We start from the raw sequence: 18,982 nt of genomic DNA, 5'->3' as shown, positions 1-18,982 counted from the left end.
GTGTGACAGTGAAGAGAGGGCATGCCTGTTCTAATGTAATTCATGGGCCACCAGTGGTGGTTACCTTAGCAATATGCTAATGTGCACTCACATTACCACCACATGATTCAGACACATGGAAATTATCAGCCAATGAGGTTGTAATGATCTGAGGTATTGCCGGCCATGCCAGGAGAAATAGGGTAGTGGATGTGTAACATGCCAGCACAACTAGCTGGAATTTTGTAAAGAATTATATGCCATTTATATATCAAACTGATTTGTGCAGATGCTTCTGTTGAAAATGTGTTTGTAAAATTGCTTATGTTAAAAAATGTACTAACAGTGGGTCCTGACTGTATTGTAACCAAATTAAATGTGTATGTTTTAACAGAGGATACTGGAAGAGTAAAGGTTAATCTCAGTCACAGCTAACTTTGAAAAATAGTTGAAATTAAATTAGGCCATAAAGATTGTACCTTACAGTTCTGGTTGCAGCCAGAGACACTATATCTCTGAAACCAAGTATTAGGAAGCCTTCTTTATTGTCTGCAGCAGGCAGATAATTGCTACTGTGGAAGTGTAAAGGTTTGAAATTGTTTTATGACTTCCCGAGCTATAGCAAACCTGAGCAAAGCTCTATCTGTCTGTATGGTAACACATAGGTGCTAAAATCCTGGCAGCTTCTAGTGTTTATGATAGCGTGGCAAACACAATCAGATGCTAGATGTGATGTTATTCTGTACACTTGCCTAGAAATAAGTTTAGATGTTATACTGAGAAGTTTCTTAGTCAGACTGGGCAGTCTATTTCTTGGAACTTGACATAGAAGGATCCCTCACCAGCTTCATCTTGCCTTACTCTAGTAGGTAGACCAGGGAATAGTATTCTTTAGATTAGTCAGGAAAATATAGTGAGATTAGTTAAGTACTATTTTTCTGTAACTGTGTGAATTTTTCCAGCTGTGTTATTTTTAATATTTCCTGTGGTTGAAACACTGGTGTTTACTGTAAATAGATATTTAGTATTTTCATTTTTTTTATTATTTATTATTAAATATAGTTAAACTTTTCATTGTGGCTGGTCCTTTTAGAATATATTTAAGCTTTGAGAGTATTTGCATACATTTATTTGGTGATAACTAGTGCCACTCCAGAAAGCCTGGCTGTTTGGTCAACATTACCATTTGTATTAATATTAATTTCACAAAGTATAATTGGATACCCTTTTAAGAGCCTTATAGTAACTGACTGGTGGCAGTGAATCTACCATAAAGTCTGAGCAAAGGTGGTAGAGTGGGTAATCTGTGCCTGCCTTTCCCAGGTGTGTGTGTGTGTGTGTGTGTGTGTGTGTGTGTGTGTGTGTGTGTGTGTGTGTGTGTGTGTGTGTGTGTGTGTGTGTGTGTGTGTGTGTGTGTGTGTGTGTGTGTGTGTGTGTGTGTATGTGTGTGTGAAGTACTTGATGGAGGGACACAGGGCACTGGTGTCACAGAGGGGCTGTTGGAGGACTTGGCTTGGACACTTAGATGAGGGCTTGGCTCTGCAGCTGTGCCAGTGGCAAACCTTGCTGGGGACCTGGGGAGAGACAGAAAGAGGGACCCAGACCCTGGGCTGGGTGTGTTCCCTGTGTGCTCTTAAGGGAAATTGTGCTTGATGCAGAGAGGTCTGCATCTGAAGATGCTGAGTGTGTCCATTTGTGTTCCAAGTGGGTGTCCCTCTCCAGTGTCAGTGGTAAGGATTCATGCTGGCTCAGAGTGGGGATGTCACAGAGATCTTTTCTCATTTTGGCTAATCATGTCTCTGAATCACATTTCCCACTGATCCTTTTGGTCACATCAGTGTACATGAGCAGAGAAAATGTTATCTGAACACAAGTGTCTTTCATAGCAAAGCAGATAATTTCATTGAAGGGTTCTTTTCTGAGGATCACAATTGCTAAGACTTTCTACTGTCTTGTCTTCACACAATAGCTGAGCTTTCCTAATTTGTACCACACTACAGTTTACAAAATCATTGCATTCCCTACAATCTGCAGATGTAAAGAAAGTGATTTTTTTATCATTTAGTTTATAATTTGTGTTGCTATAGGCCTCACATCATGGCTATCTTGTGACTGCCAGAAACTTATTTAACATGTATTATACAATGACCGGTCATTAACATTCAAAGACATGCACATTGATAATTCTGCCCAACCAATGTACCCATTGTAAAACTGAGCATGTACTAATAGAAAAAAGTCTGGTCACCTGGACTTTGTTCTATTAATATATAAGTATGAAGTCTGAACCCAGACAGTTTGGAGATATGAGAGAAATGGGGCAGAAATACAATGAAAATCAGGTATGTTATGCAAAACTAAAGAAATGTACTTTCCTTGTATTTATGCCCTGCTCTCTTGTATTTCTGAACTGCTTGGATTTCAAACTTTATTAAAAAAAAAAAAAAAAAAAAAAAAAAAAGCAATAGAGATCTTCCTTTCTCTATTGCTCCCTTTCCAAAACACTGATGTACTGCTTAAGAGTGGGATCGTAAGTCCCATACATATGTGCAGTACATCAAGAAAGCAGCAGGATACAGAAAGAAAGCAGAACACCATGGAGTCATTATACAAAGACATTATTTAAGAAAAGTGAGTATTTTTTTTCTTAAATAATGTCATTGTATAATAGCAATAACCCATGGCTGGGTGTGGGTAATGTTGGATTTACCCACGGTTGGCTTTGTTTGGTCACATGGCTTTGGTCTCATGAGCAAATCATGACAACCATGGGTAAATCTAACATTACCCACACCCAGCCATGGGTTATTGCTATAGTATAAAACTTCTTCTGCGAATGACCCATTAAGTTATAAGCACTGCATGCTGAATCTGTCCAATTCTAATTTGGGGAGAGTACTCATGCCAATCAAATGGAGTGTTATTTCAAAATTACATGGAAGCTTATGCTTTCATGAAACTAGATATGCCGTTCTAAAATAAATTATAAATAACATTTGAATTAGGAACTAATAAACTTGTATATACTCTTTTTGTAAGGTGGGTGGAATGGCAGAGGATTGTTCATAAAATTATTAGTTAATATTTTAAATTAGCACAAGTTGTTTCTACGTAATGATAGGGATACAACCATTTCTTTTAAACTTAAAAGTGAAAAACTTATGAGTATTGAAGTTGAATCCTAAAATAACGATTCTAAAATTAGTTGTAGAATTATGTAGCATAACGTCATAGTATGGTTGTGTTTTATTTTGTTTTTATTCAGCATTGCAATACACAACATTAAATATGCCAGTGCATGCATCTGTATGACCTTGAAATGCAAGTCTTCTGAAAATACTCCAAAAAGGACAACAAATACTTCTGAGGTAGTATTTGATGGAGCCATGTTATGAAAGCAGACCTACAACAAAACAGCTGGGCTAAAGAAACAACAGTAACATAAAAGATGCCTAATTTAATATACACTGCTAGAAAAGGAATATTGGGTTAATCCACACCTTCTTGTCTCTGTATCATTCTTAGTTACATAGTTGCATGCAGTTTAAAATTATATCTTGTCAATTTTTCCTTGACCTTGGCACCTTGAAAAGCATTACTGCCAAAATGGTTACTGATAAGAATATAATTTTTTGTACCAAATATGGAGAGAAAAAGTTTTGAAAAAAAACACATATGAATGTAAAGGATGTACGTCAGAATAAGGAAAATATAACAACAAAAGTCTACACTGTAACAGTCTCTTGCATATATTTTCAACTGACCTAACGTATAAATATATGTGTGCAGAGATTCTGATAATACGTACAAAACTGGTTGTCCATTGGCAATGAACTCTCCATTTCAAAATATTCAACAGCACAGTAAATGCAGAATGTTTAATTTAGAAGTGTACCATAAAACTGAGCCCGTGTCAGGCTATCTTTTCTACAGAGACCAGTTCCAGGTCTCTGAAAATTTTGTAATTTGGCATTAAAAGAAGCACGGACATCATGTTCCAGTGAGAATTGTTGAAAGTCAGATGCTACTACTGAACCTTGAGTCAGTGATTCTGCAGAACTGTTTGGGCTAACATCAACATATTCCTTTTTTAAACCTGTGCTCTTTTCTTTACTTGTAACGTACATCTGGGCTGACATCCTTTCACTTTTCTGTTCTTTTGCTTCCTGTGTTCTGTAAGGGGACATTTTATCTTGCTTAGAATTTGAGTTATGATCACTTTCAAAACTGGCCCTTGTTACAAAGCAGGATTCCAAAATCCTCCGCTGACGAGTTTCTTCTTCTTCGTCTTCTTCAGAAAAGTGATCTGGTTTGTAATTGCCATAGATTGGACTTGACCTACTGTCCATTTTCTTGACTAGACTAGGTCCCAAGTGTTGCTCCACAAAACTGCGTGGCGAAATTCTTCCTGTATTCCTAAAAGTGCAGGGACTGCTGTCTTCTACACTAAGCTGCCTCCAGTGACTAGCTAAATCATCTTCTGAAATATGAAGTTTTGGAGATCCCAATACTTGTTGAGTATTCATTCTAGAAAAATGGTATGGTTCACTTACAGATGCTGCCACAGTTCTTATGTAATGGGAAGGTGTACCATTCTGTGGACTGTGGATAACATGTTGCAAAGTTCTTGGCTGAGCAAAATTTGGACTACCCTTATGTTCAAATGAAACAATGCTAGGCTGCCTTTCATAAATGTTATCTCTCCCACTCATATATAAGGAGGAAGGACGAGTGGGGGATAGACAGGTACCCTGTGCATTCACTTTTTCTTCTGATGCTGCACTGAAGCTCGAATAGGAGCTGGAAGCTTGTAAGGAAGCCACGTAATCATGGAAGACTTCATGTGGAAAACCAGCTTGGAATCCCTCCTCTTCTGTAGCGCTGTCTGTGGAATTCTGTGCTCTTAGAAATGCAACATCACGAAACTGCATATCAAAACTTTGCCTCCGTTCCTTCCTTCTCTCTTCAGGGCAGTAGAGTGCAGTATCACTGCAGTACACATCTGATTTATGCGGTGATCGTCGGCCCAGTTTTTCAGTGCTACCAACATTATTATATACAAAACTGACATCTCTTGTAAGTGGACTGGACAAATGAGAAGATGGTACACTAGTTGGCTCAGGTTTCTCCAGAACTTTAGCAATTATGCAGGTGGGTACACTGTCTGAGAATGATGCACGGCACAGAGGTAAATTAAAGCCACAGCCATGCTTTTCCAAATGGTCATTCACTCTTTCCTGAAAATCTGCAGGAAGCTGCAATAAATGAAACACAAAGAAGATATAATGTCAGTAATTACCTTAACTCACAGATGACATAAAATGGAGCAGCTAAGATTATAGTAACAAAGTAACAAAATCTGTAGTGTTGAACTAATGGAATAATCCTGTGTGAATCAAAAGCAGATTTTCATTTGTATCTCTGATGAATTAAAATTAAAGTCACATGAACATTTAGTAAAATAGAGCACAATGCTTTAATTAAAAGTATTTGTTATTCAGGGATTATTATTGAATTTTTCAAGAAAATCCATAATGGCATTTTAAATAGATTCTATTTTGCACTGAAAAAGAAATCCAGGAATTCATATCAGAGTAAATATAGTTATTAACTTTATTTTTATCACATTCTTACAACACAGAAAGCAGGTTACTTGGCATGAAAAATTTTAGAAGTATAAGAAATAAAACTGCTGAACTGCATGCCTGGATTACCCGACATCAGCCTGATATTCTCACTGTAATTGAAACTTGGCTTAAATCCAGCATAAACAACTCTGAATTTATACTTCCAATCTATAATATCATCTGTAATGACCATGTAAACAGGAAAGGTAGTGGTATTGCTTTAATATTTCCCAATACCTACCACATTTTCCCTTACAGCAAACCAACACCAAAATTCAGTTCAGCAGGACTTCTTACTGATTTCTTCAAATCATACAATTATAAACAAATATGTATTACACTCCTTTATATCCCTCCTAGTGGCAATACAGTTATACTGGAAGATATCCTACACTGGATATCCATAACATTTCCACAAGAAAAAATATTACTAGGTGACGTGAATGTCAGTTAGTTGGACATAAACTGTTTAATTTCCCTACATCTAGCATGAACTTCTGTGCTTTCACAAAACTAATTAATAGCCCCACACATTACAGCAAGACATCAACTTCTGTATTAGGCTGGATCCTAGTATCAAACCCTAGCAAATACTCCACCACAAATACAATGTCAGACTCTCTCACTGATCATCTTCCAATCTATACGATGGGACATTAACTGGATCTTCCTAAAAATCCTCCCCTTAGATGATACTGCAATTGAATTCAGTACAAGTTTTCTAAATATTCTAAATAGTCTTGCACCTTCAAGGAGGAAGAGACTGAAAACAAATGATGCAATTTGGCTGTCCAAAAAGACTACAATGCTAATACAGGACAGAGAAAAAGCAAGGAAAGAAGGACAAAAATATAAAATACCTCAATATCTTGAAAACATCAGGATGCTTCACAATCATACTAAAAAGCAAATAAATGAAGACAAAAAAACTATACTATAATAACTTTCATAATAATACTAAACACAACCCTAAAAAAAGTTTGGACATCCATTAAAGAAATCTTACATTCCAGTCAGAAGTCCAACCCAAACCCCTCTCCTGATAGTTCACCACTCCAAACTGCAATACATTTCAACTCTTATTTTATATTTAGTATAGCATCTCTAGCCAAGGATTCCTCAACATCTAATCCCAACCCTGCCCATCAGCCACATATCACCACATCCACTTTCACCCTCCAGCCTGAGCCCACGTCCTGTATAAAACTATGCTTAAACAAACTTAAACTCAAAAGCTATCTGTCCAATAGGTATCAGTCAGTAAAATGGCATTCCACCCACTCTCCTTACGTCCCAGTCACCACTCGCGTACCACAAGACTCTATCCTTGGTCCCTCCTCTTTAACATTTTCACCAACACACTCTATACTTCCACATAACGGCCACCCTAATACAATATGCAGATGATTCCACTCTCATTTGCACACCTGACAACATGGTACACCTCCAAAAAATTACTCAGGAAGGTTTAACAGCCACTGAAACATAGCTTCATAACTCACAACTCATGCTCAAGCCAAAAAAGACAAAACTACTTTTTTCCCCAAATCCCTCTCTCATGAAAAAACAAAATTTAAAGTCATCTCTCTTGGTAATACAAACACTGAAGTCACTTCTCATAGCAAACTATTAGGCGTGATAGTGGATGGTAATCTTACATTTGACCCGCATATACAAAGTTGCATAAGAAAAACCAATAAAAAACTTTACAGAGCCAAAAACTTTCTCACCAACGCAACTAAAATTACACTTCCCACTACTTATATCTTCTACATTCTTCTTTACAGCAATGCATTCAGTGAAGATGAATGCTGGAAAGTAACGGGTGATCTTACCCTATTGCTCCAACAAGTAGGCCAATATTTTTTAAATCAATGCTACCAGCAGTTGGTCTCAACAAAATAATAAAAGAGCTGTGCCAGCCTTCTGGGAGAGTTTGGGGCTTCCATTAACTCAGACTACACCATCTTCTAATACCCCCTCGATGCAGCCATCATTTGAATTTCATACTTGGAACGCTAACCAATTTGATTTTAGCACACAGCAGATTAGAACTGGAGCAGAAAACATGTCAGGAGGCTCTATGTGTGAACAGCTATTACAACTTGACAAAAAACTGTTCGCCTTTAGGAAATCGCAATTGAAGAACAGTTACTTGCTCAAAAATATTGAGAGCAATGTGGTGCCAAAAGTACTCTGGTATTTTGAAGTTCCTAAATGAAGTGAGGTCTGGTACAAAATTTCATAGTGACTTATTAAAATTATTTGATAAGTCTGGTATGCATTTAATGCGGGTCATAATTAAACACAATAATGTTCAGATTGAAAAATTGTCTGGGGAAACTGATGTCTTAAACAAGTCTATCCAGAATGATTTACTATTTGAGCATTTTGAAACTAATTATCAGAACACTTTCATCTCCACTGATAAATACTCTCATGCATACTCTGCTGCATACTCTCCTTTACTAACACTATCCTTCAGCATAAAAACAATTGCTATCTCTCCTCTGCTACTTTCCTAGACCTATCTAAAGCATTTGACATGATCCCACATAAACAACCTATCTCTGTCCTCAATAATCTATCCTTCTCACAATCAGTCACCAACTGGTTTCAGAGTTACCTGTCTGACCGCCAACAATCTCTTGTATGGCAGAATGACATATCTCCCCCAACTACCTGTCTCCATAGGGATTCCCCAAGGATCCATCCTTGGACCCCTACTCTTCTCCGTTTACACCAATAATCTAGCCTTTGACACCAAACATGGCATACTCATACAATACGCAGATGACTCAGCCATCATCTGCTCAGCCCAGTCCCTACCAAAACTGCAAAACGTCACACAGGAAGCCTTTTCCTCTGTTGAAACTTGGTTATCCGATGCCCAATTAATACTCAACCCAAACAAAACTAAACTACTCATCTTCCAACCCACCAAACATACTCAAAACAACTTTCACTTTAACATCACAGCAAAAGACAACACCAGTATATACCCAACTGAACACACCAAATTGCTAAGAGTGGAAATAGACAATAAACTAAAATTTGACATTCACATATCCATGACCATAAAAAAAGTCCACAAAAAACTAGGAGCGTTATACAGAAATAAGCAATTTCTCACCAAAGCAGCAAAGATTTCAGTAGCAAATTCCCACCTTATCTCCACTCTACTTTATGCGTCTCCAATATATACCAACCTAAGGCAATGCGATCTAAACAAGCTAGAGACCTGCAACAACAAAATCGCCAAATTCACCACAGGGCATTCTACCGTAGTCACCACTGTCTCTCACTTGCTGAACTGGGCTGGCTTGAACTCCCTCACCTCCTTCAGTGGTATCAACTCTCACTCGCCCACAAACTAGTAAACCATCCACTAAATGTCCCATCCCTCCAGAATCTACTCCAACCCTATCGCACCACCAGACCACTAAGATCCAGCAACAAAAATCACTTGCAGATCACTAAAGCCAATAACTCTGTTGGTGAAGCACTATTCTCTTGCACCATAGCCAAATTATGGAACTCCCTTCCACCCACAATTACCTCCATACCATCATGCACCCACTTCAAAACTTTACTAAAAGCACACCTAAAAACATGCTGGCTATGCCCTTGCAGCTCCCACTCTAATATCACCCACCCCATCCAACCACTACCTTTCTTTCCACTCCACTAACTACCTTGATTATAGCAAGGCACAATTTGTGCAACAGGGGGCAAAACTGAAGAGAAAGTACCCAAAGTGGAATAATTACAAAGGGTAAATGACTTGGTTATGACAAAGACTCTTTTGGAACCTGACTTTTAAGCTTGCTGAGAATTTTTTTTGTGATTTTAAATTGTATAATTTTTCTACCAAAGAACTAACAGTCTCTCACGCTAATGTTTTATCAAAAAGCTTAACACGTGTAATAGTAAGATGATAAGATGTGGTAGAACTGTTAATTGATTTAAAATTATATACATGCAGATTGAATTTTATTATATGTTTTTCTAAATTAATGAGGGTAGTGTATTTAACAGCTTGAAGTGACCAAGTGTGTTTAATCCTCCTCTTAACTGTCACATTTAGATGTTTAAAAAAATGTGTGAAATAGACTTTACAAATTTATTGAGTGCATCTAATAAAAAGAAATACTATAATTTGTCTAAAGCTGAAGTTGAAACGTTAAGGGATATAAGTTCTGATCCCACCATCATGGTTATGAAACCTGATAAGTATGGGGAACTTGTCATAATGGATAAAGCAGAATATGTGAGGAAAATGGAGGATATGCTAGCTAATATAATATATTGTAAAGTGTCTTGCAGTGAGCTAAATACGGCTATGAACAAGACTGACAATATTTTGTATGATATGTGAATGCAGGGTCAGCTAAATAAGGAGAAAGAACCCCACTGCTGGCAATGACAGCTACAGCCAAAAGGGACTGTTTACATGATGCAGGAAATTGCAGTTCAGGGATACACACGCACACACACACACACACACACACACTCTGACATACCTGTTACCTGCCCCTGAGTGGATGAATCATCCTTGATGTCTTTTCTTAATTTTCTCCCTACCTTTGCAAATCATGGATCCTTGCAGTCGGCCAGTAATGCCAGACATTAGAATTTCTTACTTCTTACTGCTTGTAAAGTGTATCACAATGGTAGACCTGTTGCTCTGTTAACTTTTTTGTGAGTCCTAGCACTAGATAAAATATTCTTGCTGGTGTCATCTAATGTTCCTTCCTGCTTTGAATCAATGCCTGCCCCAAAAGAACATATCCCCATACCTGTCACTTATCTTTGACTCTACAGGATGCCCCTACTGTTGCCTCTTATAGATGCCCTGTCCCTCATAACTCACAAACCATTGTAATCATTTAATAATGCCAAAGACTAGAGTTTCATGCTTATTATTATACAAAATAAAACTACTATGGTAGCTGATCGGTTAGTGAACTAGGCTAATGCAGCTTTCTGTGTCAAGGTTGCAAGGTTTGATGCTTTGTCCCCTTTTTACTTTACAATTTTTTATACGAAAGAGTTTAATTAATTAATTAATATAGCTAAAGCATCACTGGTGTCTAGCGGTGGTGCAGAGGACTAATATTCTCTGTGTGAGTTGTGAAGGTATATGTTTTTCAATCGAAAGTACTTTTAGGGCATACTATGCAGATTATCTCTGGTGTTTAGTGTTCTCTCTGCCCCATATATTTTGTGTGGCAAAACTTTTTTCTGTAATGTTTAAGTGCCTTTAGGGCATACAATAAAATAATTATCTCTGGTGTCTAGTGTTTCCCCAGTGTTTCAAGATTTGCTTGTTAGTCTAGGGGAGTGTGGAGGTATGATACCTCCCTTACACATTCATTCATACACACACTCACACACAGACTGACCTTACACCACTCATTCCTCTACATATGCAACATATACATGCAGCCACACATATACACATATGCGCACACATCACAACACTACCTGCCTGCTCAACTCCCTGGCACTTACCTCTAACGCTATCGACTGAAATTAACTTTAGTCCATTTTCATTAACAAAGATGTCTGATGTTACTTACACAGTCTAGCAATTGTCTAAATCACTTGGCCGCATAAATACTTTACTGCAGACATTGCTGGGGGATAGAACATGGCTAATTAGCATTTGCCTTTTTCCCCAGAATGTCTCATTAACATTTGTGGCAGATTAGAGAGACAGCCCACCATGGTTTCATAGTTTCATAGCTATGTACTAGGCTAGCTGCCCTTCTGAGCCATTTTAAACCTAGTCAATGTTCCCCAAAGATGAGAACCAAACCCTGTACCTTGCATCTGTGAGGTAAATAACTTAGCCATTATTCTAAACCCCTATGTCATGGTGCTGCATGTCTTCTTGTTACAGTACCATAGAGGGGCTGTTTCTGAGTTGGAAATGGTAACCTTTTGAATTTGGGCTAGTGTTTCTGACTTCACCTTTGCAGTGGTAAGGTATGGTTCACATTACCTCTCTCATACGTGTTTTAATTCATCTACATCTTTGCTGCAAGTTTGTTTCACACAATCTTTTCTTTGTCTGTGGGAAAAAAATGTTTTATATGTCATAAACTGACACCATATTGGAGAAAAGATGTATACATATCTTATGGGAGACTTGAAGGAAAAACAGGAGTGTGGCATTATGCCCTATATGTAGGTAGCTAAGAAAACTTAACAAAGAAGGACTTAACCCATATAGCTTGCTCACTGCTTTTACCTTAATTCAAATTTCAGATTGTAAATCATCAGCAATCTTTAAATGCTTCCTATTTTTAGAAAGAGTGAAAGAGTGCATTGGTGTGTGTGTGTGTGTGTGTGTGTGTGTGTGTGTGTGTGTGTGTGTGTGTGTGTGTGTGTGTTGCAGCTTGTAAACATGCATGCATGGTGATTCTGTGAGTGTCTGTATATGTTTTTGATTTATTTTGCTGTTTTGGCTTCTGTCACACCTGTGAAGAAGCTTTTCTATACTGTGGAATGGTGCAGCTCCAGTCTGTGGATATAAAAGGTGGCCCCTTTTGGGACTATATTCAAGACCATTTCAAAGGCCAGTCTGAGTCCTCACTGGGTTTACAACAATAGGATAATGTTGTTTTATTGATAACAGTATTCCTCTTTTATTCATTCTCTGTTGCTTCTTAACAAACAGTATGTAACGTTCGGGATTCGAGATGGCCAAATAGTGATATTGATACATACTGCACTTGGCCAACTTCTTCAGCATTTATTTTTTGACTGTGCAATATCTACAGGATACCAATACACATGATGTACATTAAGGGACTATGATAGAGGGTGAATGTGTCATCACTGTTAAACTTTACATACACATAACACCCACAGGCTTTATTTCCATTTACTTTCTGTTGCTTGTAAGAACAAAGCAATTCTGTTATTCATTTTTTTCTGTTTTCTCATTTTTCCCACTGCAGACTGTCAGCTTGTCCTGTTAGTCTCTTTATTGCTGTGGATATAAGACATTATGTGAGGCTATCATTTAGACAGTGGCCAGAAACTCGTATGCCCTTATTCCCAGTACCTTGCAAAGATGGGCAGCATGCATGTTCACTTGTGTGCATGCCCAGGCTACAGTACACACTGTTCAACAAATGTGCACATCCTGGTCTTTTGCTTTATTATCTGTACAATCTGCCTCTGATGGGTGTCAGTACTGCAGATGAATGTGCTGCTTCTCTCCCTCTGGATGGATGAGCCATCATCAGTTGTTTATGTCCACTTTCCTTAGCTGGCTCCTCCAGCAAGGGGTCACTACATGATCCCAGAGTATCCATGTTGCAATCAGGACATTAACCCTGTCTACCAATAAACCTGCATTACTGCTATTTTTTGATCAAATGCAATGGTGATACACTACATTAGTTCAATACCAACATGATCAGTAAATGCATCCAGTATTTTTAACTGTGTGAACATCTTATTGGATTTCTAATAAAGTTCGAATCTTATAATACCTGCAAAATCCTATAGTTTGCAGCTCAAATCCTAATGTTTTCAAAACTGCTTCCGGTGACAAGTAATCAGTCTATTAGGATATTCTGGGCTCAGATGAACAACCTCCTGTTGGAAATTCTTCTTTATGCGCCTCTTTGTTGACACGTCATTGCCTACCTGTTTGCTAGAGGTATCACAAACAAAGTTTCTGTATACAACACAGCCATTATGAGACATGCTCATTTTGAACAATTCTCTCTCATTTCTTGCCAGTGACTTCACATCCTTAGTAAGACTAACAAAGGATCTGATACTGATTTCCTTTGGAGAACACAGGGTCAGCACTGAGAAGGCAAACTGGGTAATCATCCAGGACCCCAACCATGGGGCACACATATTATTAGAAAGTAATAATTCTACTGCAACCAGTTCTACACAGCACACATGATGCTAGGATGTCAATTATGCTAAACTGGCATTTGTTCTAACAGTGCCTGTGGTTACCTCAGAAACACAGATATGAGTGCCTCCAAAGTTTTAGTGGTAATTTAGACTGGTCCCAGTATGTTTCTAGCCTTTTGCTACTGCAGTTTATACTAGGATAGACTTCATTGATCTTGCAGCCATACAAAGCGCAAAGCAAGTAATCGGAGAATGGAGTTACACATTTACTTTATTTCTTCATTGTGGGGTAGTACTCCACAATCTGATATCAAAGACTGAGCGCTATGGGAAGAAATGAGTTGCATCTTCACTGCTTTTATCACTGCAGCCCTTTGTACTGCTCATGAAGTGAATTAGTCTCTAAGAACTGAACAATTATATATCGGGACTGTCATCCTAATGAAACTTCAGCAGTTTTGCGACTGACTCACAAAACAGTGATCATTAAACATAAATATTTTATGAAATAAATAAGGAACAAGCAAAAGTGTTTTTGTATGGGGCAATGAGTGATATTAGAGGCAATACATTTAATAAACCTTTTGATAAAGTGCTCCCAGCCTTTTACTGGTATTTGATCTGGGGATTTGCACTTAGATGCAATGTATAATCTTATTACCAGTGAGATCTGTAAAAGCCATAAGATGTGGGAGTGGTATCGGACCAAAGCAGAAGGGTACTCCATTAATATCCATAAGGAAGTTAAGACATGTAAGGAAGAGCTGATGATACATAAGGTTATATCAAGAATATATACCCAGAGTCTGAGCTGCTACACAATCCCAGAATTTGTGAGTTTTGTCAGCATTAATCTACGTATAAAAAATGTGCAAAAGTCTGACTTACAATAGCCCTTCTTTGCTAAATGAGCTGGAATCTGATAGCCTCTGAATATCATTCTGAGATGAATCCTGGGGGGCTTTTCTGTAGGCTCTCAAGAGCCCAAATTCCTTTCAGATTCAAGAATCAATTCTTCACCTCCAAATCTATGGCAGTAGTCCTGTAACCTTTGCCTGATATTAACCCAATTTGGCTTCAATAGAAGAGTATAAATTTGAGAGGATTTCACTTGGTTTAAATTTATTCAGCTGCCCTGGCAAAATGTTTACTGCTTTGTTTAGTATACAGTATTGCTGTTTGAGACAGTCATTGTAAGGAGAATGAAAGAATGTGTAATGTAGTTGAAGATACGTCCAAAAATCCCTGACTTGGAGGGAAAAATGTTCCCTTAAGGTGTCAAAAGATAGAAAACACAAGGATCCATTAACCCGATCTATACAATGTTCTATTTCCTCCCATGCATGCTATAAAATCACTTTACTTTTCCACTTTTATAAAAGGGGTTCCCCCAAATAGTAGCATTAGTATGCCAAAAGTATATAGAGGGATATCATTTATATAGTTTTCTGAGAGCTTTATGTGCTGTAATCAATGAAAGCCATCTTTTCAATGAATCTGGTAAAGCTGAGTGATGGCAAAACAACAAATGCTGTTTGTTTTGTGCTATGGAGCAATTCTGCTTCCAAAACTGATCATAAGGGAGGATGGGGACTCATTGATTTCAAGTACTGTGTCAGTGTCTGTGCTTCAGCCATCTAGCAAACATTGGGTAACCCTACAATGCTAAGCGTCCTTGAGAAAAAATAACACCATATGGGAAATACTATCCCTATTGCCTTCCCATGCAAACTAAACTAGGAGTTATATAATCTTAATAAGCAACTTAGATGGGGGGGTATAAAGAGGTGCCTTAATATATAAAATAACTTGTAATACTATATTCTTTGGAAAGATGGAGTTTCCTCTATATATGAACCAATAAGAAGAAATCATTCAATAAAGGTTTTAAGTTTAGGTTGCTCATCTCCAAACAGTCATTTGCCAATTTGATGTCCAGATATTTAGGAGACAATTGACACCACCTGGTGGAGGTTAACCAATTGCTCTGACATAGGTCTACTGCTGCCCAACAGGCTGTGAAGAGCATGTTTTTATCTTTGTTAACTTTTAAAGCCAAGATTCCATGGAACTCTGATAGTTAACTCCGCAAACTGGGGAATATGAAATTTAGGGTTCTCTGTTAGTAAAAAGCAGATGTTGGTAAATAAAAGAATAGATGACCTCAAACCCATCAGATCTCAGTCCTTTAGGAAGGCATTGTATTTAATCAAGATGGCTAAGTGTTCTATGGCTAGAAGGAAAAGAGGTGAGGATAATGGGCATCATCTGATGAAGTCTCGTTGTTGTTTGAGATGAAAGCGCTTAATTGGTTTTGAATAAATTGTTGTTTACCAGTAACTACATATTTTTACAACATTGAAATCACCAGTCAATAAAATCGGATTTTGTTCGGGTTAAATGCCTCTATGGAAGCTAAAAAGGTAGCATGAAAATTTGGTGTTTAAGTACTTGGCCCATACAAACTACATACACATTGAAAATCATTAATGAGCCTTCTGGAGTTATTAATTTAGCTATCCATCAACCTTATGATCAGCTTCTTGCTCAAGGGCTTCTCATGCTAGATTAGGTTTTACAAGAAGGAACATCCCTCATTTCGAATAGTGTGGTAGGCTCATAACTCTTGGACAATTTGTTAATCCACTTAGACACTTATGATGTTTCTTAAATATTTTGACCATCTGCAGAGTTACAATATCATATTGACCCTTTTTAATCCATTGTTTTAGTATATTCATCTAAAGCTTGGTACTCAGTCCTCTGACATTTACTGTTAACACTTAATAATATCATAACAAATTCTTCTATGCGTAATTAAGCAAGCAAGTAACATTAAGATATAAACTAATGCACAAATGAATTGTCTCTAAGATGTTAAAATACGTAGGCAGATATAAAGCATGTGTGTGGTGCAACAGTACTGCTGCCAGAAGGTTACCCAAATCAGGTATCAAAAATTATGATAAACAGTATTCGTAATCTTCAACAACTCACTCAAACTTTCAGTTTCATAAATCATATCCACTTGAAAACGCAGACTTAAGTACTTCAAAAACACCATCAGCTTCGTGGGTGAATGGGGTCTATCCCAAGTTAAGCCAGAAAAACAGGCCACTGCAGTGGGTCTGCTAAATAATAAATCCTGCCTGCTGTTCTTTTTGCTTTGTTTTCCTAGGTTTAACTGTCCCAACATCTCCTGATGGGATTGAAGGCTTCCCTATAAGTCTGGTAGAAAATGAGGAACACGTTTGGTACAAGCCAGCATGGAATCCTTTTCATCTGGCTTAGAATAGTCTTGCTTAGCATTTTCCATGCTTGGCAGTGTAGAAGGGTGGCAGTCATATGCCATGTCCTCTGCAAAAGAGGAGTAAACTTGTTGCTGACTGGGACTGTGGCGGTTGCAGTATCTTGAGGGAAAGAGAAATCCCCAAGATAGCACATCTTCAGTCTTTACTGTCAAAATACTGGCATAGCCCGCCATGCTCTTGCCACCCCCATAGTGCCTTTTTAGGCAAAGATCAAAAGGCAAACCCACCTCCATAGACAACACAAGGAAAAAAAAACTAAGGGTAATGCTGCTCAACGCCAGAAGTCTAAACCTCAAGATGCATGCACTCGAGGCTCTCCTCACTATGGAGAATATCGATATCTGTGCAGTAACAGAAACCTGGTTCAAGGCTCCCGAGAGCACCGCAGCACTACCAGGTTATACCTCATACCATGCTTTTTGGCCCCAAAACTCGGACTGAATCACAAAAGGAGGGGGTGTATCCATATTCATCAAAGATACCCACACCTCAGGTTAGTGGTGCTGCACGAAGCATCGGAGACCATCCATGTGCAACTAACAGTGGGCAAAACTGCCTTTCAGTTTTTAGCCTGCTACAGACCACCCTCCCAAACTCAAGAACCCCACTCACCATTCCTGAGAACACTGGAGAATATGAAAGTCTCTCCAAACACCATAATATTGGGTGACTTCAACTACCCAAACATTGACTGGGAAAACTACTCAAGCCCCAGCACCCTAGCCCAACGGTTCCTAGAATTTATAAACTCAAATGTTATGGAACAACTGGTCACCACTCCCATAAGAGGGGACAACATATTGGACCTGGTCATCACCAACATGGGGACTCTATGTTCCACACCAGAGGTAAACCCTTCATTGGTAAGATCAGACCATAAATTAATCTTACTGGACATCCATATCCTGTGCCCACCCCTAGCCAAGGAAACCACAGTGAAAAATTTCTCAAAAGCAAACTTCACACTTCTCAAAACCGAGATGGAATCTTTTAAAGCCCCCGGGCCAGTGGAAAATACTGCCCAAACCACAGAATCCTTCACAAACACATTCTATGGACACCTACAGGAATGCATGGATTGTGCTATCCCAAATAAAACCAAGACTCACTCCTCCAAAGGCAGGAGACCTGTCTGGTGGACTCCGGTCAAAAATAAGCTATACAACAGAAGGAGGAAGCTACTACATGATAGAGCAAAATCCCAAAAAGGGAAGGGATCTCTGATCAGTACTAGCAAGCAACTACGATGCCTCATAAAATCATCCAAGGCCAACTTCAAAAGAAAAATTGCACAAGGTGCTAAAGATAATCACAAGGCTTTCTTTAGTTATGTCAGGAATCTGGGTGGCAACTCCCAGATATGCTCTGAGTTAGTGCAAAATGACAAAAAAATACACTGAACCCATAGAAATTGCCAACATCCTGGCAGACAAGTTCAGTGCAAACTTCTCCCCCCCTTTCCCCCCAAAAGAGCAAATGTTCATCCCAACAGAATGTAGCCTCCCTGACATCACAGATGCATAGGTGAAAGCTGCCCTCTCAAAAACAAAAAACACAGCATCAATGGGACCGGACGGTGTCCCGAGCTGTGTCTTACATGAGCTCCAAGAAGAATTGAACCCTCACATAAAGTCACTGTTCAATCTCAGCCTTACTACAGGATATGTACCCAAAGAATGGCGTACAGCAACAGTGGTCCCGCTCCACAAAGCTGGTGCCACAACGGACCCCAGTAACTATCGCCCCATAAGCCTGACTAATCTGGTCTGCAAAGCTATGGAACGTATCATCATGGAACTCATAAACAAAGACATTGGGAACCTCCAGACACTGGATCCTACCCAATTCGGCTTTGTTAAGGGCAGATCTTGCCTCTTAAACCTAGTTGACTTCTTTGAAACAGTTACTAAGGCCATAGATGAAGGGAAGGTAGTCCACACAGCCTACCTGGACCTCGCAAAAGCCTTTGACACAATACCCCACTCGGGCATCTTAAATAAGCTCACCAGCTTAAATATCAACCCCTATGTCACAAGCTGGGTTGCAAACTGGCTCAGGGATAGAACCCACATGGTCAGAATTGCAGGTGCCATGTCAGACTCAAAACCAGTTACAAGTGGCATCCCACAAGGCTCAGTCCTGGGACCTCTCTTGTTCGGTATATACTTCTCTGAG

General features: G+C 38.7%; 1 protein-coding gene across 2 annotated transcripts in view; it reads right to left on the bottom strand.

Annotated features, from left to right (window-relative positions):
- Positions 1-3,207: 3,207 nt before the first annotated feature.
- The window catches only part of BEGAIN (brain enriched guanylate kinase associated), a 3,126,115-nt gene continuing 3,110,340 nt past the window's right edge, over positions 3,208-18,982 (bottom strand). For both annotated transcript variants that reach the window (XM_044074560.1, XM_044074561.1), the window contains one exon: positions 3,208-5,234. In XM_044074560.1, coding sequence (XP_043930495.1) covers positions 3,858-5,234 — 1,377 coding nt within the window. In that variant the 3' untranslated portion in view covers positions 3,208-3,857. The remainder of the gene's footprint in view (positions 5,235-18,982) is intronic.

The sequence above is a fragment of the Protopterus annectens genome, chromosome 6.part0 (genome assembly GCF_019279795.1).
Source record: "Protopterus annectens isolate FY-2018-M chromosome 6.part0, PAN1.0, whole genome shotgun sequence".
Classification (NCBI taxonomy): Eukaryota; Metazoa; Chordata; order Ceratodontiformes; family Protopteridae; genus Protopterus; species Protopterus annectens.
Note: the sequence above shows the minus strand (reverse complement) of the source record. Positions and strands in the feature narration are given on the sequence as shown.